General features: G+C 46.7%; 1 protein-coding gene across 1 annotated transcript in view; it reads left to right on the top strand.

The window, feature by feature from the left end:
• Positions 1-12,930: 12,930 nt before the first annotated feature.
• The window catches only part of FLVCR2 (FLVCR choline and putative heme transporter 2), a 51,767-nt gene continuing 38,353 nt past the window's right edge, over positions 12,931-26,344 (top strand). The window contains exon 1 of the mRNA XM_028097679.2: positions 12,931-14,091. Within this exon, the coding sequence (XP_027953480.2) occupies positions 13,315-14,091 (777 nt within the window). The 5' untranslated portion in view covers positions 12,931-13,314. The remainder of the gene's footprint in view (positions 14,092-26,344) is intronic.

Raw genomic sequence — 26,344 nt, 5'->3', positions numbered from 1 at the left:
GGGAAGTCTGCCTAAGGAAGTGAGATTTCAACTGAATGCTGAGCAGTGAATGATGTCAAGAAGATGAAGAGGTGAAGAAGTGTGTTCTTAGGTAGAGGGAACAGCACATGCTCAGTGTGATACTGAGCAGCCATCTCTTGGCTTGAGGTGTCCAAATACTGGAGAGATGACTCTACCTCTTCCTAACTTTACTGCCTCTAGAAGTACTGGTGCTGAGTAACATTTCCACAGAGGGATCCCCCATTTTTCACGGTTGGGAACATGGCCTGCCCAGTCCACCTGTCAGCACATCCATGCTTCTCACCCCGGGGCAGACACTTCTGTCTCTCTCCTTCCTCCACCAAAGTCTCCTAACTGTCCCCTGATTCTAGCCTCACTCCCCTGTCTGCTCCCCACACTGCAGTCAGAGTGATCCCTTTACAATGCAAGTCAACTACATCACCCCTCTGCTGAAAACCTTGGAGCTTCTTACCTCAATTGAAAGCTCAAGCCTGCACCGGAGCCCACAAGACCCAACTAGACCTGGGCCCCCTCTACCTGTCTGCCCTCCTCTCTTCTCCCCTACTCTCCTCACCGCAACTGCTGGACCTTGAACATAGCAAGTGTGTTCCTTGCTATTTCTGTGTCTGGGGCACCCTTGGCTCTAGATACCCATGTGGCTTGTTTCCTCACTTCAGCTCAAATGTCACCTTAGAGAGGCCTCCCCTAACCACCACCTCACTCTCCATCTTGCTATCTTTCATGATATCGTCAGCTGTTTATCCACCGCTGTCTTCTCCTTGGGACTGCAAACTTTCAAAGGTTCAGGAACTTGTGGTGTGTTCACCATTGTATCTCCTGTGCTTACACCAGTGCCGGACGTGTAATCAGGGCTCAACCATGTTTGTTGAATGAATAAATGAGCAAATGGATATCCCCAGCCCCAAGCCACCTTTCATCCCGGCTTCCTCCCAACCTCTCACTAACTTTAGCAAAGAGAAAAAAGGGAATGCTTGATGTCAAGACTCCGCTGATTGCTTCTGATGTCCCAAACTCTCGACACACTGGCCAGAAACCTTCTTTGGATAGCCTTGGACATGGGAAGGATATGCCGGCTTCCAAAATGATTGAGTGTCCGGGATTCGGAGGGTAACAAGCTCCTTGAAGGTACTTGGGTCCACGCACAGAGGGGAGACTGAGTCCTGGCTCCTGTGCCACAGTGGCTGTGGGGGATGGAAACAGGTTGTGTCAGTAGTTTTGTATTGTGGTTACCTGATCTGCAGACAGAGCAAGGCCAGGCCAACAGATAAAAATAGGTGACACACACCCGTTGTCATTGCGTGAGTCTGGTAGCTGTTTTCCATCTGAGTTTATACCTGTTCCTTTAACTCAGTATTTCCCAGACTTAAGTTACTCACATACCACCACCATTTTTGCTGTATCCATGAACCATCTGTACTGCTAGTGACCTCATTTTCTAAGGCAACTGACCCTTCTTACTTGAATACACATATTTTATTTTTTTTAAGATTTTATTTATTTATTTGACAGAGAGAGGGACAGCGAGAGAGGGAACACAAGCAGGGGGAGTGGGAGAGGGAGAGGGAGAAGCAGGCTTTCCGCTGAGCAGGGAGCCCGTCGCGGGGCTCGATCCCAAACGACTGAGCCACCCAGGTGCCCCGAATACACATAGTTTAAAAGGAAACTAGCAGATGAGGGAGATCAAAAGGAAAGGTGTGAGCAGCAGGCAGATCCAGGCCCGGAGGAGAGCTGCCCCAGAGGCTGAGGGCAGAAGCAATGGCCCCAGCAGGGCAGCGAAGGTGGGAGGGGGCTGGGCATGGGAGTCAGGTCCCAGTTCGGAGGGGTGAGCACAGGGGAGAAGAAAGGAGGAGGAGGAGAGGCTTCCAGGCCCTGGGAATCTCATGGGCAAGAGGGAAAAAGGAAGCAGCGGCCTGGGACCGAGGGCCTGGGGCGGCTGTGAGCAGGGACTGATTCCGAGGTGCTGTCGGTGGGGGTGGGGTTTCGGTGGGGGCATGGGGGTGGAGCAGAGCACTGAGGCTCGGGGCAGGGCTGAGGCAGGCATGGAGGCGCCCGGGAAGGGGACTGCAGGGAGCGTAGGTTGAGACGAAAGCAGGGTGTGGTTTAGAGAAGGGGGTGCTGAGGCATGGGGCACACTGAGAGTAGACCTGAAAGAGTGAAGGGGAGGAGGGCTGGGGGTGCGGAGGAGAAAGCCGAGATGGAGGGGGTGTGAGGAGGGATCACAGGGACGTGACCGAAATGGGCTTGAAGGGAAGGGCCGAGCTAGTTGTGTGCCCCCCCCTTCCCAGTAGGTGGGGCTGTCCTCCTGGGCCGGCACCGTGAGTGTGTTGTCTCCCGCCATCTGGGATCCTCTCACATTCACGGGAACACGAAGCCATAGTCTAAAGGAGTGGTCCCCAGGACTCTGTGGGCCAGAAAGCCGGAAATGTGCTCTCCTGCTGGACAGACAAAAAAGCTCTTGGGAGCACGGGGGACTAAGCAGAACAACGGAGAATGAGAAATCAGGTGGCGCAGACCTTCTAGAAGGGTAAGTTGTCATATGGAGATCTGTAACAGCAAGGAATACCGACTGCAAAGATTCCAAGCTGCATTTGGGTTCTAGAGTCCTCTGCAGAATCACACACACTATTGTGCACGAGAAATTAAACGGGCACAGTCAGCCCTTGAATGTGATTGTGTTCCCGAGTCATTGCTCTGGCAAACATGACGGGGTCCTTATTAAGAAAATGGGGATCCTTCCAAGCACCAAGGGTGTAGGGAACTAGGTACCTCACTTCTAAAGGTACATGATTCTGAGCACATTTGAGTTAATGGTCATGGAAGGCACTTTTTTTTTTTTAATTCCAATACGGTTAACACACAGTGTTATATTAGTTTCAGGTGTACAATATAGCGATTCAACAATTCTGTACCTTGCCCAGTGCTCATCACGGTAAGTGTACTCTTCATCCCCACCACCTATTTCCCCCATCCTGCCACCCACCTCCCCTCTGGTAACCATCAGTGTGTTCTCTATGGTTAAGAGTTTGGTTTTCTCGTAATATCTTTTTTCCTTTGTTCGTTTGTTTTGTTTCTTAAATTCCACATATGAGTGAAATCAAATGGTATTTGTCTTTCTTTGACTGACTTATTTCACTTAGCATCATTCCCTCTAGATCCATCCATGTTGTTGCAAAAGGTAAGGCTTCATTCTTTTTTATGGCTGAGTAAATATTCCATCATATATATATGATCACCTCTTCTTTATCCATTCATCTATTGATGGACACTTGGGTTGCTTCCATGATTTGGCTATTGTAAATAATGCTGCGGTAAACACAGGGGTGCATGTATCTTTTCCAATTGGCATTTTCATATTCTTTGGGTAAATATGCAGTAGTGAAATTAGTGGATCGTATGATAATCTTATTTTTGATTTTTTGAGGAGCCTCCATACTGTTTTCCAGAGTGGCTGCACCAGCTTGCATTTCCACCAACCCTGCATAAGGGTTCCCTTATCTCCACATCCTTGCCAACACCTGTTGTTTCTTGTGTTTTTGAGGCTAGCCATTCTGCCAGGTGTGAGGTGGTATCTCATTGTGGCTTTGATTTGTATTTCCCTGGTGATGAGTGATGTTGAGCATCTTTTCATGTGTCTGTTGGCCATCTGTGTGTCTTCTTTGGAAAAAAAAGTCTATTCATGTCTTCTGCCCATTTTTAAATTGGATTATTTGTGGTTTTGGTGTTGAGTTGTATAAATTCTTTGTCTATTTTGGATACTAACCTTTTATCGGATATGTCTTTTGTAAGTATCTTCTCCCATACAGTAGGCTGTCTGGCACCGATCATTTTATCTGTTTGGTTTATTGCTGCTCTCTTTCTGGAAACTGTCCCTCCTCCATTCCAATATAGCCCCGTTGGGAGCTGCCCCCACGGTCGTGGTTGGTGGGTCTAGGATTAGGCATCTGGGGGTTTGTATTTAGGACAAAAAAAATCAGGGCAGCCTCTCTCAGGCAGCTGAGGCTGTTAAGAGGTGAAACTCCAGTGTAGAGGAAACTAGTCTTTAGGAAGAGGGAAAAAGAAAGCTGACATTCAGGATGCTATGGACTGTTTGTGTCCCCCCAGTTTCATATTTGAAACATAGCCCCCAGTGTGATGGTATTAGGAGGTGGGGCCTTTAGGAGGTGGTTAGGTCAGGAAGGTGGAGCCCTCATGAATGGGTTCAGTGCCCTTCCAAAAGAGACCCCAGAGAGCTCCTCACCCCTTCCCACACATGAGGTCACAGCAAGAAGATGCCGTCCGTGAACCAGGAAGGGAGCCCCATCAGATACCACATCTGCCGGCACCCGGACTCTGGGCTCTGTCAGCCTCTAGAGCTGTGAGAAATAAATTTCTGTCATTGACAAGGTATGTTTATTACAGCCGCCCAAATGCACCAAGACACAGGCAGAAATGGGGAAGGAAGGAGCCCTGAGCACTTTGGATCTGGCAGCTCCCCAGGCTTCAGCCACACTCTGCCCTTTCTACCACTTGAGTGGTCAACTCCTCCACAGGTAGTCTGTGAGCACCCCCCGTGTTCTTGAAACACATGCTTTTTGAGCCTAAACTGGTTCAAATTGGGCACCGACATAGCAATCAATGCAACAATAAAAAGAAAAGGTTCTTGAAAAAATTGGGGTACAGTCAGCACTCTCGGTTGCCCTGTTTGAGACACGAGGAAGCACTTTCAAGATTACTTAGAGCTCAGGGCAGCTGACAGCACCATCAGCAGGGACTTCATACAACTCTTACTTTGGAAAACTTAAAGGGAATCCAGAAATCCATGGGTTTTATTTTGGACTTGTTTCTTTCTAATTTTTCTATGTATTCACAGAATTGAGGTGAACCTGAGCCAAGCGTCCGGCCCTACTGTCCCGAGGGGGCATGATGCCAAAGGGTGAAAGATGAGAGGATGAATTTGGGACTCCTTACTTTCCATCAAACTTGATTGTTGGATTTTCATGGGCATTTATACTCAGAATTTAAAGCAGCTTCTCCAGCCTTTGATCTTGCAGGGGCTGAGGTAGCTGTAGGAAGGGGTGGGGGCCCAACAAAGGAAGAAGGACAGAGGAAGCGGAGGCAGGGGTGATGATACAATTTCGCTTCTCTCTTTGCAAGGTTTGCTGGGAAGCTGTTACCCTCCCTCCGGAGGGCATTCTCCTGATTCCTGCCTCCGCCCTCCACTCCTCCCATCCAATCCTGCCACTCTCAGTTTCCAAATCCCCTTCTCACCTGGGTGAGCACAACACCTGCCGAGAGGTCCCTCTGTCCCCAGGCTCACCCTCCACCCCAACTGGGTTCTCCCCAAAGCAGTCCGAGCAGCCAGCACTCTCCGAGTGACAAGTCTGATAACGTCCCTTCATTGGCTTGGAACTTCTTGATGGCTCCTCTTTGCTCTTAGGACAAAATAAAAACCCTTAATGATGCCTGCACCATCTAGCTGCTGCCTCTCTCTCCAGTTGCCCTTACCCTCACTCCGCCCTAGCCACACCGACGTTCAACTCCTTCCTGCCTCAGGGCCTTTGCACACATTGTTTGCTCGCCTAGAATGCCCTTCCGTCTCTCTTTCACCTAGTTAGTTTTCACTCTTATCTTAAGAGCTGGCTTAAGATCTAGCCTGTCTGTCCTTCTTTATAAATGCTTTTCCATTTTTAAATTATTTTTTATTATGTTATGTTAATCGCCATACCTTACATCATTAGTTTTTGAAATAGTGTTCCATGAGCACTTGTCACAGTTTTACTTATGCATGTGTGAGAGTTTGATTGATGGTTGTCCTCCCAACTAAACCATTAGCTCCATGAGGGCAGGAAAGGATCTTGTCTATTTTACTCTCCAGAGGCTCCCCAACACTGGCCACAGGTCCTGACTGGGTCTTACCTGTCCCTCAAGGTCCCCCGGTCAAACATCTCTCTGAGAAGCCCTCTCTAGCTTCCTGCTTTGTCAATCCATGAGCCTGCCCGGATCTTCACCATGCATTTACTGCACCATCCTACAATGACTTGCTCACTAATCTGTCTCACCCATTAATTTGTGGACTTCCGGAGGGTAGGACCACTGTCTTTATTGTGTTTGGTTTCCCTGACACCCAGCACAGTGCTTGGCCTGCTGGAGACGAATGTGTAAATGAATGAGTGACTCTGTTAAAAGAGCTCCCAGGGCCTGGGGATCGTCCGCATACACTGAGGGACTTCACTAGATGATTCTGTCTATCATTTCCCTAGCACTATGGTTTCAACATCACCTAACCCTGCCTGGTCAGCACCCCTCTTCTTTGTCACCCCATGTACCTTTAACTGTCGCCCTGGTAATCAACAAATCTCACTGCTACCACACTTCCTCTGTTTCATTATGCAAAGAAAGCCTCACACCTTTGGGCTTTCTATAGATTATGCAAAAAAAAATTTTTTAATATCTCCTTCCTCTTTGACTCATGTTCAGCAAGGGCTTTCTCATGTGTATGGAGGAACTTTGTTTTCTAATTATTAAGAAATATTTAAAATCTATACAAAGATATAAAGAGCAACATAGTGAATACCATGAACACATCAAAACGTGGACAGCTGAGGAAGTACAATGTAACCCATGTCCACAGGCCTTTTCTTTAAGACAATGACTAATACCATTTGAGGTCTCTCGAGATACAGCCTTGTATACCCAGGGAACTGAAACATTCATTTCAAACCGTGTGTCCAGGACAGAGCCTGGCCCCGACGTGTCCAGGCAGGAGGCTTTCATTCTGCCCTCTCTTCTAAGGAGAATGGGTCTCCCCCTGCCTCTTTTAGGCATCGGCAGGCCCTGACCCCATTCTCTTCAAGGACAGAGTCGGAGACTCTCTGGACCGAGAGGACCCTAGAGGGGAAGGAATCCAGAATCCCAGGCCAAGGACTGCCCTCCCGGCTGTCCCATTCCCAGTCTCCATTGGAGCCCTCGGGAATAAAATAAATGAATGAATGAATGAATGAATGAATGACAAAAACAAAGGAGGCATGGGCATTCAGGACAAGCCAGACATGTTTTCATTCATCCTGAGGCCTTCCAGAGGAGGGACTCGTCTTGGAGTTGCATCTCAGAAGGCAGTTCAATCATGCCTTCACTTCCCTTCTCTGGGCCAGACATCAAGCGAGAGATTGGTGTTGAATATGAATAGGGCATGACAACTTGAGAAACTCAGGGCAAGGGGATGACTTAAAGAACTAAATAGATGTGTATGATAGAGTGTGACAGGTGTATGTGCATGGTGCAGAAGAAGCCTCTTGATCATACCTGGGGCACTGGGGAAAGGCTTCCTGGAGGTAGTGGCCCTTGGCTGGCATCGCGAAGGTCGCGTGTGCAAGGCACGATGTGTGCAAGATGCTTGCAGGGAGCTGCAGGTGCTTCCATCTGCCTGGAGTGCAAAGTGGAGGGGTCAGGGGTGGGAGATGTGGCCAGAGCAGCATCCCAAAGTCTTAATGTGCTAAGCTGAGGACTGGGAACCTTCTGCAATCTAGGAGTGGCCGCTGGAGGAGTCAAGGCAGGGGCAAGGACTCAAGAGAACTGGAACTCTGTGGAGTGGTGCGGTGGTGAACTGGAAGGGTCAGACCAATAAGGAGCGTGTCGCAGGATCAGGATGAGGAGCCGCGAGAAGCTGAACTAAGGTGGTGCCAAAGGGAAAGGAGGAAAGGGAAGTTGGTAAGGAGATGAGCAGCCTGCGGACACTGAGAGTAGGGGAAGAGAGGGTTCCGGGTAGTTCTCAAGGTACTTCTCTGGCTGACTGGGGTGTGGTGGAGATATTTATTGACAGACAGAATTCCATGGGAGAAGTGGACCTTGGCATGATCTTTGGATGCTGAGACAGAAGTTTCGTCACAAGTGGGAGTCATAAGTGGATAAGATCTGCACAGAATCTACAACTAAAAGTCACTGGAAGCAGAAGGAAGGTCAGGGAAGGGTCAAGCAAGACTAGGGTATGGGTAATGGGGCCTCTGACCACACACTCAGTTTTCTGAGGTGACACATGGCACAACTTTGGAGGATACAGCTCGGCTGAAGAAACATCCCTGAGGTTCCAAGGTTGAGTCCTGGGTGTCCATTTTAAGCACTAACATTATAAAATCCATGCTGGAACTGACCACACCCCCTAGACATCAGAGTGGGCCTCAGTGAAAAAATTCAATCTCCACTCAGTGTGATTCAATTTTTAAAGTGTAGAGTTTTTTTAAGCCAAATTTATACAAAGTTTAATAAATCAAATGGTCATGTATCAAAAATACCAGTTGCTTAACCTCCTTTCCTACTCCCCTGAGCCAATGACTTTTAACGTTTATTAAATGAGTCTTTTGGTATTTACCTCCATAGCTCTAAACCAGATGGTATATCGATACTTTCTGATTTTGTCCATGTTAGGCATTATGTATTGACTTTCCAAAGATTTAGCTCTGTTTACCCCACCCTCCCCCTTACCACACACATGGGTTCACTTCCCATCCCCCCAATCTTCCCATAGAGTTATGTCATACTTGGTTGTATCAACGTCCAGTCTTCACATTGTGATGACCGTGTGATTCACACCTGAGTCACTTAAGATAACCATGATTTTCCCCCCTTCCCTCCATAGCTTTTTATATTCCACTGGAATTAATAATTGATCCCTCCCATTTATTTAGTTACATTTTTGATACTTTATCACCAGTCTAAGCTATAATTCCCCCCAATTGTGTAAACCCCCTCTCAAGAGTTTCACACACAATCCTATCAGTGTCAAGTGCTTGAATAAACCTTTCCTGGAGTTTTTTGACTAGCTTCCATCTGAACAAGGTGCTTTTTGTGCCTGGTACGTGTGATGGTCCACCTGGGGTTTTCTTTTACCGTGATTTTGGTGATCCGGTTGCCTGCCTCTTGTGTTGGAGTTCCCATTTCTTGGATCTAACATCTTACTCTCTCTAGGCTTCCTCCCTTGTTTTGGTGGAGCGCATCCTTTAGCAGCTTCCTGAGAGAGAGGATGAGGCACTACCTTTTTTGGGAAACTCTGCATTTCTGAAAATGTTTGATTCTCTTGTCATACTTGTTTTCTTTTGGTCATTTGGGTATAGAATTCTAGGCAGGAAACGATTTTCCTTCAGAAGGCATTATTCCCCTGACTTCTGGTTTCCAGATTGGATGGTAACTCTGATGACATTCCATGCCTGCTTTTTTGGAAGGTGTTTTATGAAACCTGATTTTTAATCTCTGAAAACCTCTCGGAGCTCTTTTTTGTCCCAGTTTTCTGAAATGTCATGGTAAAGTATAATTCAACTTTATTTCTACCAACAAGTACTGAGAGCATGTGCTGTATGGATTATCCTACCAAATTCTCCAAGGTACACAAAGATATACACAAGTCCTTGAGGACCTGGAAATGTACGGGAGTATGGGAGATAAGGGAAAATAGGATTTAGTGAGGTTGCGCTATATAACACATACAAGATTTATAAGAGGCACATTTCCACAAATTCCAAGCGTCGGTATTTTTTAAGAGGAACTGATCCAGAATCTCGATCTGATTCATTCATTAGCAATGTAGCCTTCCTACGCACTCAACAAATTCCATGCCTCACACATCTGCAGCCCCCGCTTATCCGGTGGGACATTGTGACTTCAAGTCCTGCTTTTGTTGCCGGGAGTAGTTGTTCGCCTCTAGAGGGCAGACTTTGCTGCTATTCTGCTGAAGGCGAGGAAAGCTTGAGTTCAATGCCAGAGGGTCCCTCAAGCTCCCTGGGGAATCAGTTGGGATAGAACAAGGAACCAGGGCCCCCCTTCAGGAAGCAATCTCTAAAATGTATTTCTCCTTCCCATTCAAGGTGTACCTATAGATAGGACATATCTATCTATCGATAGACAGATGTAACTCGTGGTAAGCTGCTCAGTAAATGTTTTTGCAATGGATGAACACAGAATATTTCTCTTTATGTACTATCTACCCAACATTTATATAGCTGTCCATCCCTGGAGGGAATCAGCCAAGAGACAGCACTACTGTGGTGGCTCCCAGATTATTATTACTGAAAACAATTTTGCAGATATTTTTAATCCTCATTTTATAGACCAGAAACTGAAGGATAGAGAGGTTAGTAAGCTGAATCCAGACCTCACGTTAGATCCTTAGATCCAACTCACTCTACCACAAAAGGCAACCCCAAATATCGCTGGAATGGCAGGTTAGACCACTTGGGATTTGTCACCAAACTGAAGCATTTGTTACCCCAGAGGAGCACACAGTGGGGGAGAGGAGGTGTGCTGGGTGGAGGGGAGCTCACAGAACCATATTGTTGCTTGTTTTGATGCTAAGTAGCTGTGGGGCTCTGAGTTACAGGCTCCAACTCTCTGGGCCTCAGTTTCCATATCTGTGAGATGCAGTTAAGAATACATTGTAAAGGGGCACGTGGCTGGCTCAGTCAGTAGAGCATCTGATCTTGATCTTGAGTTCAAGCCCCACACTGGGTGTAGAGATTACTTTAAAAAATTAATAAATTTCTTTATTTTCTCTTTCTTTTTTTTTAAGATTTTATTTATTCATTTATTTGAGAGTGAGAGAGAGAGAGAGAGAGAGCGCACATGAGAGGGGGGAGGGTCAGAGGGAGAAGCAGACTCTCGATCCCGGGACTCCAGGATCATGACCTAAACCAAAGGCAGTCGCTTAACCAACTGAGCCACCCAGGCGCCCTTTCTTTCTTTTAAAAAAGAATGCATTGTGAAGAGTTGGAGAGAGGTCCATGATGATCTAGGAATAAGCAGCAGTGAGAAGTCTTAGAAGGCCTTCCAAGAGAATGGAGGTTCTGTGCTCCTTGGAGAACGATGGGAAACACTGCTGGAATTTTGAGAATGGGGATTGTTAAATTAGTGTAGAGATTCTTCGTGGGTATGAGTTTTCTCTCCAAACATTCCATTATAATCCAAGGCCCCATAATTTCTGCCAAAAAGTGGATGCCTCCAGTGTTCCTCCTCCTGGGAACCAGGGGCTCAGGCCCCACAGGGGTGCTCAAACTTGGCTCCCTGCTGAGGTCACCTGGGGAGATTTTTTTTTTTTTAAAGATTTTATTTATTTATTTGACAGAGAGAGATACAGCGAGAGAGGGAACACAAGCAGGGGGAGTGGGCGAGGGAGAAGCAGGCTCAGAGCCCGATATGGGGCTTGATTCCCAGGACCCCGGGATCATGACCCAGGACCCCGGGATCATGACCCAAGCCGAAGGCAGACGCCTAAAGACTGAGCCACCCAGGCGCCCCACCTGGGGAGCTTTAAATGGGCAGATGCCAGGGATCCACTCTTAACGAACCTGATTTGGGTTGTGGCCAAGGTACTGGGAATGTTGAGTTCCCCGTGTGATTCTAACGTTCAACCCAAGTTGAGAACCACTGCCCGGGGCTTTAAATTCATTTTTTGTTTGAAAATTTAAAAAGAAAACAAAAGGAAAGCAGTGGCACCCAGTGGTTCTCAAACTTTTATGTGCAAACAAACAGATCACCTGGAGATCTTCTAAAATATAGCCTCTAATTCAGGAGGTCCAGGTAAGCTAGGCTTCTGCCCTTGTAAGGAGCTCCCAGGGGCATGCCCACACTGCTGTCCCTAGACAGCATTTGAGCAGCTAGGCTGTAGCTTGAATGAATACAGACTTGCCAGGGAACCATGGCTCTTCAAGCCAGCTGGGATCTTAAGAAGTCACTTCACTTTTTGAGCCTTAGTCTTCTGATCTTAAATGCAGGCAAGCCATAGTACCTACATCATAGATTTCTCGTGATGCTTTAATGACATAATGTAGTAAACATGTTTGGCACGAAACAACAAATGTTAGCCTTTGAATTATCAGGATAGCCAACACTCATGGAAGGCTTACCATCTGCCAGGAATTTTCAAAGCACGTTCATGTCCTACATCATTCAAGCTTCAAGACGACACTGTGAGGTGGGTACTTATGATTTCGCCATCCCTATTTTATGGATGAAGAAACCGAGGCAGAGAGGTGGAGTATCTTAATTTACATCACACACCTGGGAGTAGCTAGGCTGGTGTTTGAACCCAGGGAGAATCTCGGCTCTTATCCCTCTTCCCTCTCTGGGGCTGAAACGGACGCTGCGAACAGGCATTTCTGCCCTGCAGGCCTGACACTCTGGAGGCAATGACTTGAGGGATTACCCTCTGTAATGGGGCTGGGATCAACAGGTGGCAGCCCAGGGCTACTTAAACACCACATAGCGCCGGGTATTCCATCCCACAACGCCGCCACTAAAGACTCTCCAAACTCCTGGAGGCTGCGCTCCACCCGCAGGTGCTCGCCTAGGAAGCTGCCCAGGGACCGACAGGAAAGAAGAGGCCTGCGTCACAGGTTCACATCTGAGTTCCCCATTAAATGACCACGTCCGCAGGCAAAGCAACGAGCAAAACGAGTTTCCGCAATTCGCGTTTACCCGAGGAGCGCAACCAGACCGAAAAATCTACAAATCTCTTTATACCGAAAGTTCAACAAGGATCTGGGGGCTCAGCCAATTGGTAAAAAGTCGGGAAGCCCTCTTGAATTTCCCCAGAGCACTCTGGAGGCGCCGGGCATCGGTGCCCACGAGCAGGGGATGGGGACCCGCACCGAGGAGACGCCATCTGTGGGATTACCTCGGCAGAATTTAGGGGATTTTTTTCCTGCGGGGTCCCCTGGGAGAGGCAAATGAATCTGAGGGGCAGCGCGGAGGGTGGGGGTTAACCCGGCGGTTTCCATGGCACCCGGGGCGTGGGGGAGGAATGCACCCCGCAAGCTGTGGCGAAACAACTGCGCAGCCAGACCAGCCGGGCTCGAGAAGGCGGGAGGGAAGGGGGGAGCAGGAGGGTGGGGGAAGCCCGGCTGGACGGGGGTGGGGCGGTCACGTGCGCCCGGGGGGCGGGGCCCCAAGCCACCCCGGAGCGGAACCGAGTCCCACCTAGAGGCTCCGTGCGAGGCACGAACTTTTCTCCAGGACCGAGGGACTGAACTTGGCCTGAACCCCTGGGAAGGACTCAAGGCACCCGTAGCCAGCACCGGGCTGAGGTGTCTGCGGCCGGCCTAGTGGACAGCAGTCGGTGGCAAAAGACACCAAGGAAAAGTGGGAACAGAAGCTTGGGGGTGAGTGAAGGGATTTCGTCTCGCAGTTTTTACGCAGGCTCGGGTCTCCGTGTCTTCTGGGGTGGGCCTGGGCAAGTGCCCTGTCAGCTCTAAGGGAGCCGCCGAGGCCACTGTCCCTTAAGACTGCCGGGGTCCTCAGCACCTGTCTCGGGCTCCAGGAGAGGCTGTGGTCATGGTGAATGAAGAGCCCAACCAACAGGAGCACGATGGCAGCCCAGCGCAGGAGCCTGCCCTGCGCGCGGACCCCAGCACCTCGGCCCACCCCAGCGTCTCCATTCACCCCAGCGTGTCAGCCCACCCGAGCGTGTCGGCCCACCCCAGCGTCTCCATTCACCTCAGCGTGTCGGCCCACCCGAGCGTGTCGGCCCACCCCAGCTTCTCCATTCACCCCAGCGTGTCGGCCCACCCAAGCAGTCCGGCCCACCCCAGTACCTTGGCCCAACCCGGTGGCTTGGCCCAACCCGGTGGCTTGGCCCACCCCAGTAGCTCGTGCCCCGAGGACCTTAGCGTGGTCAAGGTGAGCAAGCGCCGCTGGGTGGTGGTCCTGCTCTTTAGCTGCTACTCCATGTGCAATGCCTTCCAGTGGATCCAGTACGGCTCCATCAATAACATCTTCATGAACTTCTACGGGGTCAGTGCCTTTGCCATCGACTGGCTGTCCATGTGTTACATGCTGACCTACATCCCTCTCATCCTGCCGGTTGCCTGGCTGCTGGAGAAATTCGGCCTGCGCACCATCGCCCTCACTGGCTCTGCTCTCAACTGCCTGGGGGCCTGGGTGAAGTTGGGGAGCCCGAAGCCACATCTCTTCCCAGTCACCGTCCTAGGCCAGATCATCTGCTCTGTGGCCCAGGTCTTCATCCTGGGCATGCCCTCCCGCATTGCTTCTGTCTGGTTCGGGGCTAATGAGGTCTCAACGGCCTGCTCCATAGCTGTCTTTGGCAATCAGGTGGGTCGAGGAGTTGGCGGGTGTTCAGAGGAATGGGCATCATATCATTGTGAGGCTCACTGTGTTGGGTTGTACCTGAGGGCACCTGAGTGTGTGGGAGCCTGTGGTTTTCTGACCTCAGCAGTGTTTGTGACCCTGGGTGACTTCATGGCTGGGCGGGAGTGAGGGATTGTGACTGGATGGTTCTGTAAGAGAGGTTAGGGGAACAGAAGGAGACCTTTTCCTTCACCGACAGTTTCTCCTCCCCCAGCAGAAAGCATGCTTCTGGAATGTCCTCGGGTTTATGATCTCCTTCCTGACCCCGTCAGTCTGATATAGGAAAGACGTTATTAGGGTTCGAAGCCAACGGCCAAGAAAGAATTCTTGAGACGTCTTTGGTGCAAAAAGGTGATTTTATGAAAGCCCGGGGACAGGACCTGTGGGTAGAAGGAGCGGCAATGGGGTCATGAGGAGTGGCCCGTTATATACTTTCAAGTTGGGAGGGGGTTAGGGGTAGCGTTAAGTCACTAAAGAATTTTGGAAGCAAGGTTTCTAGGACCTTGAGAGCGCTGGCTATTGTTGGGAAAAGGTCATTTATTACTGTCTAATAAAACCTTAGTCATGAGACCCCTCAGATGTATATTGGTGGGCCATATGCTTGGGGGATGATTGCCAACATGTATCTTGGGGGGGGGTTAGAGATAAAGGAAGTTTCCAAAGGAATTTTTAATACGTTAAAGTAGACTTACAGGATCCTGGGGGAAGGGGGGGGGGGTCAGACTAGAATTGCCTTTTGGCTTTAGCAAAGTATTAACATTGAGGCAGCTGAGTCCCTAGAGGAATGTCACTCTGCCTGTTTCAAGGACTTGTCAATGGGCTGTAGGTAGTGAGGAAATTTAATAATTTTTCTTCTGCCTTTGTTTCCCACACCAAGTCCACTGGCTTAGACCTGTGATTTCAGGAAAGCTATTCTTTCTCAGGGAGCAGCCCATGGGCATCAGATTATTCTGGGATTGTCAGAATTTGATGGATATTTTTAGCCTGACTCACCAGCTTTCCTAGAGTGCTGTATCTTCTGTACTAACGTAGAATCACGGAGTGCTGGCTTGGGGGTGTTTGGCCCCGTGCTTACCTTCTTTTATACACAGCTGAAGTGAGGACAGTGGAAACAGTGCTCTGGGCCAAACTGCTTCCCTGGGGATTAGAGCCAAGCCTAGCAGGATGGAGTAGAAATCTCTCGCTGTATTTCCAAGGCCTAGAAACCTTTTTGGAAAGGCGTAGAAAGCTCCTATCTCAATCCCTTTTCTTTCTTTCTTTTTGGAAGGAGGATCTATTCTTTGCATCTCAGTGAGGTTATGACCCAAACGTTGGGCATGTTATTGATGGGATTTTGGAATATAGGTGAGGTTCAGTGGGGCAGGGTCCGGAGCCGACGACTAAGAAAGAATTCTTGAGATGACTTTGGTGCAGAATGGTAGTTTATGAAAGCATGGGGACAGAACCCGTGGGCAGAAAGAGCTGCTGCCCCGGGGTTGTGAGGGGTGGCTGATTATATACTATGGAGTTGGGGGAGGTAAGGGAAAGGGAGGTTTCAAAAGGATTTTTGTATGTTAAAGAAGACTCACAGGATACCAGACGCCTTGCCATTGTCAAGTTAAGGTTGTTTACCCCACTAGTAAGACATTAACATTAAGATAGTTGGGAACTTCCTGGAGGAACATTACACTCTGCCCACTTCAATTATCTGTCAATGGGCTGCAGGTTATAAGGGCATTTAATTGTATCTATTTCCCAGATAGGGAAATGGAAGCTAGGTTATTGTAGGACTGCTTTGTTCTTGTAGATTGCTACACGGTAGATTGCTAAGACATTTGTAAACTGAGGGAGACTCCTGTCTTGTAGGATTGTGATCGCTATAAGTTAACTATTTGTTTTTCCTTTGGGGCAGCCAGGAGTGCCTGAGGAATGTCACATAGATCCCATGGGGGGAGGGGTGTTGTGGGGTATCAACTTCTGCTTTGTCCTCAGCTTGCCTTCTGTTCTGTCATCATTATGACGGCCTTCTCCAAATATTTGAAGCAAGTGTTTATGGGGTCCTTCTCTATCTAGACCACTGCCTCCAGGTCCCACTTCTTCCCAAGCACCGGCAGTTGTTTTCATTTTATTTTATTTAACACATGACCAGTAACCCTTAGTTCTTACTTTTTCCCTTATAGGAGGGTAAAGCTGGGAGGTGAAGGGCAGGACCTTTCTCACTTCCCAAGGGTTAAATCTCCCTATGAGCAGCGGAACGGGATTCAGTGCAATCTCGATCCCATTGTTTTGGGGAGAGCAGGATCGCTACGTGGGAGAAGCCCCACGGGTGGCCTGGTAAGATCCGAGAATCCATAATGTTTCTGTAAACCATAAAGCATAAACGAATAGGTTTTCAGACCCCTCCTTACACACCTGTGAGGGAACTTGACACCAGATAAATCTTTTAAAGTTTAATAAGACTGTTTACTCATTCCCCACCCCCACTCCCCACCAAGGTCAGGAAATGCTAAGAATTTTACATTTAAAAACACTCTGACAGCATATATTTGTATCACGGAGCCATCTATTCAGTTTGATCTTTTCGTCTTAACGCTAGAAAAAAATGTGTGGAAAAACTGAATTGGTAATGCTTCCTCACCGTCAGGATGAATATCTATGTTTCATTCTTGGCATGCGTTTTAACCTTTCTTTCTGAGTAAGGCACAGCTGAATGGAGGAGAGATAGTATTAGAGTAGAGTATAAAGAGCTTTGCCGCTTAGGAAAAAAGGCTCCCCAGAGCTGTCTAAACAGACTGCAAATGCTGTTCCACAGAATAATTCTTCTTGGCCTACAAACCTCACACTGATCGGCTAAACTCTGTAGTCTGATAATTCTGACCTCCTTCTTCTATGCCTCTTACGTACTCCACACGTGCACCAGCCCTGCTTGCATCAAATTCGTCATTCATTCATTCATTCATTCAACAAGCATTCACCTAGTGCCTCCCATTTGCCAGGCATTGGGCTAGGGCTACAGAGATAATCCCTGCCTTTGCAGAGTTCCCGTACCAGATTTTAAAATTGTACCAGGCACTAGGATTCCGATAAACAAACAAATAAACAAAAGCCTAGATCAGCGTATAAAGGATTTATTTTCAGTTCTCCACGAGATTTTTAGTATCTTCTTTGCCCAATTGCTTAGAAAAATTGAAGGGGAAGGAAGCTAGTATCTATCACACACCTATTATGTGCAAGGCACTTTCTTACCTATTACTTAATTTTTCAACTCTGTGGGGTAGGTGGAATTGTCCCTGTTGTTATGGGGGAGGAAATTGAGACCCAGATAAATGTAGCAAACTTATCCAGGGTCCTACAGCTACTAAGCGGTAGAAGGGAGATTTGAATACAACTCCACCTCCAAAAGCCCATGTCAATAAGCCAATACTGAGTTGTCATGTGGATAAAGCGTATTATTTTTTATTTTAGAATTAAATTTTTAAATTAATTTTTAAATTTTGTCCATTAGTTAATTGGTTTTGGTTTTTTAAAAGTAGACTCCACGCTGGGTGTGGAGTCCAAGGCAGGGCTTGAACTCACGACCCTGAGATCACGACCTGAGCTGAGATCAAGAGTTGGACGCTTACTGACTGAGCCACGCAGGCGCCCCTAAAGCATATATTTTCAAAAAGGGGGAGGGCAGATTGTGAGTTTGGAATTTTGCCCCTGTGTCTGGTTGGTGGTGGTGATAAAGTATCCAGCAGTTTTCTCCAGAATCTGAGAACCTCTGTATCTGTCTTGTTTTGAAGTGCCTGGCGTTAGTACCGTCTCCCCACCCAGGGTGTTGTGAACTGCTAAAGGGCAGATTCTGCCTCTTTGAGCCTAGCAAGAGTCACAAGAAGGTGGGGCTCCGGTCTTTGGGAAGAAGAAACCAGTGAGTCCTCAGCTGGGGTGAGAGAGGGAAGGAGTCTTAGAATTGCAACAGAGCCTCTTCCCTTTGTCTCTGGCCAGTTGCACAGGTGGTGACAGCCTGACACTTGGCAATACTTGCTGTATGGCTTCCAGGGAAATGGCCCATGTGGGCTTTTGAGTGATGTGGACGATGTTATAGTGGAAGGATTGGCAGAAAGCCCTGTCTTAGAGTCTGGTGATAGCTTGGTGGCACTGGATGGGAGAGATGTGGGAGCTTGAAGGGACCAAGTCAGTTCCAGCCCCTATGAGGAGCCTACAGCACCAGGGTGGGGAGGGACTTCCTCAAGGGCCCCTGGGCAGCTGAGAGCCCACTGCCTACCAGAAAGAGAGTAGGAGAGAATGTTTGCTTTTCAAGTTATGAAAATATAGGAGTCTCCCCTTACCCCGGTTTCACTTTCCATGGTTTTAATCCCCTGCAGTCAGCCTGGAAACGGATGGTCCTCCTAACCTCTAAGAGGGTCATCCATAGCCTAACACGATGTCACAATGCCACATCATTCCCCTTGCTTCATCTTATCACATAGCTGTGTTATTTTTGAACATCATCGTAAAAAGGGTGAGCATGGTACAATAAGCTGGTTTGAGAGAGAGGTGACATTCACATAACTTTTATTACAGTATATTGTTACAGTGGTTCTATTTTATTACAAGTTATTGCTAATCTCTTACTGTGCCTAATTTACAAATTGAACTTGATCGTAGGTAGGTAGGTATAGAGAAACATGTAATACAGACAGGGTTCAGTACCATCTGCAGTTTCAGGCATCCTGTGGGGGTCTTGGAATATATCCCCTGTGGATAAGGGTGGACTTACCTGTCTAGTGCAGTCATCTTACAGAATCCGGTGTGTAGTGGCCATGCTGTTTGGGCTTTCAGAAATAGCACCACCCAATAGAAACATAAGGCAAGCCACATGTACAACTAAATTTCCTACTAGCTACATTAAAAACAGGTGAAATGTAAATTTTTTAAAAAGAGCAGATGAAACTAGTTTTACTAGTATATTTTATTTAACCTGAAAAATCCAAAATAGTCTTTCAGCATGTAATCAGTATAATAAAATCACTAATAAGCTATTTTCCATTCTTTTTTTTCATACTGAGTCTTTGAAAATTGGCATGTATTTGACAATTACAGCGTCGCCACATTTCCCAGGAATGGTGAGATGTGTTCAATAGACAGGTTAGACAGTGCAGATCTAGAACAGTGATGCTATTTGGCAGGTGAAGGGGGGGGTAGTTTTCCTTGACCCTCTTAGGGGCCTTAGTTGGGTTTAAAAATTAAACGGATGAAGACAGGTTATCAGGAGAAAATCATCCAAGTTTATATAATATTACATGATTATGGGAACCTTCCTAAGGAAATGAAGAAACACTTAGACCTGTGTGCTTTTAGGCTAGATTTGATGAAAAGGGCACCATCGTGGAGGACCATGACAGGTTAGGAGTATGAAATTAGTGTAGCGAACTGAGGAAACTGAGCAAGGCCTGTTTGTTATGATTCTCCTTGGTATCTTTTTTTTTTTTCCTAAGATTTTATTTATTTATTTGACAGGGAGACAGCGAGAGAGGGAACACAAGCAGGGGAGTGGGAGAGGGAGAAGCAGGCTTCCCGCCCAGCAGGGAGCCTGATGCGGGACTCGATCCCAGGACCCTGGGGTCATGACCTGAGCCGAAGGCAGACGCTTAACGACTGAGCCACCCAGGCGCCCCCTTGGTATCCTTTTGTCTTCAGAGGTCCTTTGCTCCAGGTATGGGAGGAGTACCTCTTACAGGAAGGTTTAAGGTCTGTTTCAGGGAAGAAGAGCGAGCAGGAGGAGGTCAGAGTGACTTTCCCCATCTGCTCTTTTCTGAAACTCCCTCAGCTTAAAATATTCTGGGTGCCATAATTTGGAGGAGCATGTCCTGAACCACATCATATTTAAGCGTTTGGAAATAGATTCTTTTTTTTTTTTTAAGATTTTATTTATTTATTTGAGAGAGAGAGAATGAGAGATAGAGAGCACGAGAGGGAAGAGGGTCAGAGGGAGAAGCAGACTCCCTGCTGAGCAGGGAGCCCGATGTGGGACTGGATCCCGGGACTCCAGGATCATGACCTGAGCCGAAGGCAGTCGCTTAACCAACTGAGCCACCCAGGCGCCCTGGAAATAGATTCTAGCAGATAAAAATGGGTGCTAGGAAACGGAGTCCAGCCTTGAGGGCATGGTGTTTGCTGGACCGGCTGATCGTGTGGTAATACCAGAGAGGCTGGGTGTCTGAGACTGACTCAGGGGGCAGGGTCAGGAGGTGGGTGGTCAGCCTACTCTTGTTCCCAAATCATGGTCATTTGCCATGGTCATGTGTTAAAGTCTAAGCTTATCGTTCTGGATTTTCTAATGTCAGAGGCCTTTCAAGGTCTGATTGAAGTTGGGGGAGGTGAAGGCAAACTCTTGTTCTCTTCTAGTGATTCTTCTTGTTACTTAAAGCACACAGAGAGCTTGCCCACGTGGCTGACCACTTCCGGCCTCCCCTTATGCACTGGAAGACAGGAATAGGCCAGAGCTGGGAGGGGAGGAGGCCAGTGGTGATTGACATGCAGTGGGGTGGGGCTGGGACCACACCTTCAAGTGCTCCTGGGTGCCAGCCAAGTCTTAACAAATGTGACAGTCAAAATGACATTGGGGTGTGGTGGGGCCACAACAAACGTGAGAGTCCATTTCCCATCCAAAGACAGCAGCTGCGTCAGCTCCTGCCAACTGTTGGTATATAAAGCATGACCCAGTGTTGCCAGAGCTCGTTTTTTTTCCTTAAGGAGAAACCAGAGATCTAGATCTTTAGGTGAAGTCTGTTTTTATTATTATTATTATTATTATTATTATTATTCTGGTAAAAGAGACATAATATCATTTTAACCATTCATAAGTGTACAATTCAATGGCATTAAATGCTTTTACAATGTTATGTAAGCATTATCACTATCTATACCCAAAACTTTTTATATACCCTCAACAACTGTGTACCCGTCAAATAATAACTCCTCCTATCTCCCTTCCTCCAGCCCCTAGTTACCTCTGTTCTACTCTGTTTCTATGAATTCGCCTCTGCTAGGTACGTCATATAAGCGGAATCATACAATATTTGTCTTTCTGTGTCTGGCTTATGAAATCTGTTAAGTGCTGATAACTAATTCACAGGTGTGTGTGTGTTTAATTATATTCCATCCTTTTGAAACTGTGGATCAGATAAAACTTCAGTTTGAGACTTCTGGGGAAAGTGAAGTGGAAGTGAATTTCAGTTCTCCTTTGTCAGTCGGAAAGCCCTCGCCAAAGACGCAGGCCAACAGAAATGAGCTCGGAGGCTAGCAGCTCTGGGGAGGAAACCAGACCAGTCAGTGCTCCAAGCCAAAAATGGTGATCATTTGCCCCACCCTAGGGGCTGGGTAAAAATACAGATGCCTGGGCCCCAGGTGGACTTCCTTAACTGGACTCTCTAGGGGTGGGGCGCAGGCTCCTATCTTTTTACCTGGCTTCCCAGGTGAGACTAGTGATCAGTTTTTGAAATCTCTAGAAGAGAGGAACAGCAGGCCTTGGGAAGGTAGCCTCTTGCTTGGAGCCACGTTCTTGTCGGGAGAGCTTTATTACCTGTTTGCTGGTCCAGTGTGCTGGGGGAAACAGTTGGGAGCTCAGCCACTCACCCTTCAGATTGAGGGAAGAGGCTGGGCTGGGGGTGGGGCTCATAATTTGGATTCGTTTAAGATTTTTGAAATATACTCCCACCCTCGGGGTGGGGAGGCACGCTCTGGGTGGAATGTGATGTGGAACCGTGCTGATGCTCTATTCCTTTTATTTCTTTGACCTTTAGCTCATGCCCCTGGAGGAGGCTCAGGCTGGTCTGGCCTGACTTCTATCTTGCCTTTGTTCCTTTGGCAACATTGTTGCAGGTGCCTGGCAATTCCATGGAGTCAAGTCTAAGTCTTTGGGTTAGCATGCTAAGACCCCTACTCTTGTCCATTTCTTTCTATCCAGTCTGTCTCTTGTTCCCTCCCAGCCTTGTCTCTCTGCTCTGACCACTCTGGCTCCTTAATTCTCTCTTTAAAGACACTCACTGCTTGGGGAATAAGCCTTAGGCCTCGAAGATGGTGCATCAGCAAGATGGTGGGTCAGGAAGCTTCAGACCCTAGCCCCTCACAGAAATGTTAAGTAAACTAAAAACCAGCTAAAATAACTTCTTTGTAGGAGTTCTGGAGATTACTCAAAGATAGACAGCAACCAGGCAAGCACCCAACCAAGAAAAAGCCCCATTCAAAATGGTAGGAGATTTCATGGCATTTTTACTTACCTTTTCCTTCTCCTTCGGTCCTCCCCCTGGGGGTACTCCCAATAACCAGTTCCTTTCTGTAAACTGAATTTGCAACACTTTAACCTAATTGTATCTATGTACACTAACAATGAACAATCCCAAAAGGAAATTAAGAAAACAATTCCATTTACAGCAGCATCAAAAACAAAATATCCAGGAATAAATTTAACCAAAAAGGTGAAAGACTTATACACTGAAAACTACAAAACATACCTGAAAAAGACATCCTGTGTTTGTGGATTGGAAGACTTAATATTGTTAAGATGGAAATACTACCAAAAACAATCTACAGATTCAGTGCCATCCCCATCAAAATCCCAATGATGTTATTTGCAGACATAGAAAAATGGAAAATAGAAAAATTCATGTGGAAATTTAAAGGACACTGAATCGCCAAGACAGTTTTGGAAAAGAACAAAAAGTTGGAGGTCTCATGCTTCTTGATTTTAAAACTAATAACAAAGCTGTAGTAATCATGACAGTATGGTATTGGCCTAAAGACAAACATATAGACTGATGGAATAGAGAGCCCAGAGGTAAACCCTCGCATATGTGGTCAAATGATTTCAACAAGAGTGCCAAGGCCAATGGAAACCTTTTCCTTAAAAAAAAAAAAAAAAAAAAAAGGTATTTTTTTAGAGCAGTTTAGGTTTGCACCAAAATTAAGTTGAAGGTACAGAGATTTCTCCCTACCCTTCTTACCCCCACTCCTCAGCACGCACAGCCTCCCCCATTGTCAACATCCCCCACCAGAGTGGTGGATTTGTTAAAGTTGTTGAACCTACACTGACACATCATGATAACCAGTCTTTTCAACAAATGGTGTTGAGAAAACTCTAAACCACAGTGGTACATTTTTTTTACAGTTGATGAACCTACATTGACACATGATTATCACTAGCCTTTTCAACAAATGGTGTTGGTAAAACTGAAACATAGGGAAAACGCTTAGTGATGTAGGATTTGGTAATGATGACAATGATTTCCAATCATTGTCACAACCAATGACAATGGTTGTGATACTGAAAGCATGGGCAACAAAAGAAAAAAAGATTCATTGGACTACATCAAAATAAAACACTTCTGTGCATCAGAGGACACCATCAATAGAGTGAGAAGGCAACTCGTGGAATGGGAGAAAATATTTTCAAGTCCTATATCTATTAAGGGTTGATATCCAGGATATATAATTAATATATACGTATATAATATATAACAGCTGAACAATACAAAAATCCACCTAATTTAAAAATGAGCAAAGGATTTGAACAGGTATTTCTCCAAAAAAAATATACAAATGGTCAATAAGCACATGAAAAGATGCTCATCCTCAGGGAAATGCAAATCAAAAACGCAATGAAATACGGCCTCACACTCATTAGAATGGCTGTGAAAGAAGAAAAACAAGTGTAGACAAGGATGTGGAGAAATTGGAACCCTTGTGTGTTGCTGATGGGAACGTAAAATGTTGCAGTCATATGGAAGACAGTATGGCAGTTCCTCAGAAAATTAGAAATAGAATTACCATATGATCCAGCAATTCTGCTTCTGGCTATTTACCCAAAAGAACCGAAAGCAGGAGGTTAAACCAGATATTTGTATGCCCATGTTTATAGCAACTTTATTCATAATAGCCGTAAAAGAGAAAGCAACCCAAGTGCCTATCTACAGATGAATGGAGAAACAAAATGTGATATACACATAAAATGAAATATTACTCAGCCTTAAAAGGAAAGGGAATTCTGACCCATGCTACACGTGGATCAGCCTTGAAGACGTTATGCTAAGTGAAATAAGGTAGTTCACAAAAGGAGAGATACTATATGATTCCACTTATATGAGGTATTGATGTGTATTTTTTTCTGACACCAACTAATTCTCTAATTCTTTAACACCAACCGAATGTCCTACAATTCGATTTAATTCTGACACTGACTACTTGGAGTTAAATGCAGACCAACCCCCAAGTTAAGAGCTCAGTTCCACAACACTGCCCCCCCTTAAGATGCCATTTGCAAGTCTTGGGGGCCAGCCACACTTCTCACTGACTGGTTATAAATTGACAGTTCCCATGACCCCTACTCAGGTTCTATAATTTGCTAGAATGGCTCACAGAACTCAGGTAAACATTTTATTTACTGGTAAGGCAACTTACTTTACTCATTATTATAAAGGATACAACTCCGGAACAGCCAAACGGAAGAGATGTGGGGGGCCTCTCTGGGCATGCCACTCTCCCAGCACTGATGTGATGCGTTCACTGACCAGAAAGCTCACCGAATTTCCTTGCTCATGTGTGTTTATAGAGCTCAATTTCTAGCTCCCCTTCCTTCTTCAGAGGTCGGGGGAGGATGAGGCTGAAAGTTCCCAAACTCTAATCATGTAATTTTCTGGAGATTAGCCCATCCTAAGGCCATCTACAGTCCTCGCTCTGAGTCACTTCCATAGCATAAATTCAGGTGTGACTGGAAAAGGATTCCTTACAAATAACAAAAGACACTCCTACCACTCGCAAGATTCCAAGGGCTTTTAGAGCTCTGTGCCAGGAACCAGGGACAAAGAGCAAATATATTTTGATTATACTGCAGGTACAAAAAGTACTCAAATTCATAAGAGACAGAAAGTAGGATGGTGGTTGCCTGGGACTAGGGGAGGAAAGAATGGGGAGTTACTGTTTGATGGGTATAGAGTTTCAATTTGGGAAGATGAAAAATATTCTGGGGCGCCTGGGTGGCTCAGTTGGTTAAGCGACTGCCTTCGGCTCAGGTCATGATCCTGGAGTCCCGGGATCAAGTCCCACATCGGGCTCCCTGCTCAGCGGGGAGTCTGCTTCTACCTCTGACCCTCCCCCCTCTCATGCTCTCTATCTCATTCTCTCTCTCAAATAAATAAATAAAATATTTAAAAAACAAAAAAGAAAGAAAAATATTCTGGAGATGGGTGGAGGTGATGGTTGCGTAGCAATATGAATGTACTTGATGCCACTGAACCATACAGTTAAAAATGGTTAAAATGGTAAGATTTATGCTATGTGTATTCACACAGATCCAGTGCTTGTGAGGTGCTTCCTTCTGGCTGGGTGCCTGCTCACCTCCTGTCATCAACTTATCAGTCTCTGTGGTGCTTGGAGGAGTGCATTCTGGGCCTTCTGCCTGCTTGCCGAGTTCACTGGGATACTGGCCTTTGTTTTCTGGATGTTTGTGTTTCCCCCTCTTATCTTTTCTCCTGTCCTTTTCCACCTCTTTCTCCTCCTCCTCTTTCAGCTAAATGGGAAACTTGCCAGAGGGTTGGAAATTTGACTAACACACCTCTCCTATATCTCAGAGCAGGGCTCTGGGCATCACATGCTTACAAAGGGATGGACAAGTTAATACACAAGAATTAAGGTGACTACCTAGTTGAGAGCTCAGGTCGTTGGAGGAAGGAACTGTCATACCTGGATTTGTCTTTCTGATGTGATTTAATCTTATTCCTTCAATGGAAAGAGCTGTGTAGTCCTTACTGTGTGCTTTGAACCGTGCCAGACCCAGGGTGGTTGAGAACACCATCTTTAGCTTTGCTGTGTTGCTTCAGACAAGTCCATTGGGTTTCCTACATTTTGATTTCTTCTTTTGTAAGCAGGAGATAATATTGGCTATTGCAAAAGGTAAAGAAGAGAATTAAATGAAACACATGGAGGGATCTTAGCTCACAGAATTTTCAGATAAAAAAGTGCTAATGAAGAACGGACGCCATCAGTACTACCATCAATAAACGTAATTGCTCCTGTGCAAAGGGGGCTCCTGATCTAGAAGGAGAGGACAACACTTAAAGGCTCATAATACCACTATGTATGTGCATAGGGCCTTACAGGTCACTGCGTGTGGGAGGACATTACCCCAGTGTGAGCACAATGGGGGGCAAGCAGGACAGCTTCCCTGAGGTGATTTTTATGAGCTGATTCTTCATGGGTA

Source organism: Eumetopias jubatus, unplaced genomic scaffold, assembly GCF_037043125.1.
Source record: "Eumetopias jubatus isolate StellerSeaLion01/CBP00866 unplaced genomic scaffold, mEumJub1_p1.0 scaffold_7, whole genome shotgun sequence".
Classification (NCBI taxonomy): Eukaryota; Metazoa; Chordata; class Mammalia; order Carnivora; family Otariidae; genus Eumetopias; species Eumetopias jubatus.
Note: the sequence above shows the minus strand (reverse complement) of the source record. Positions and strands in the feature narration are given on the sequence as shown.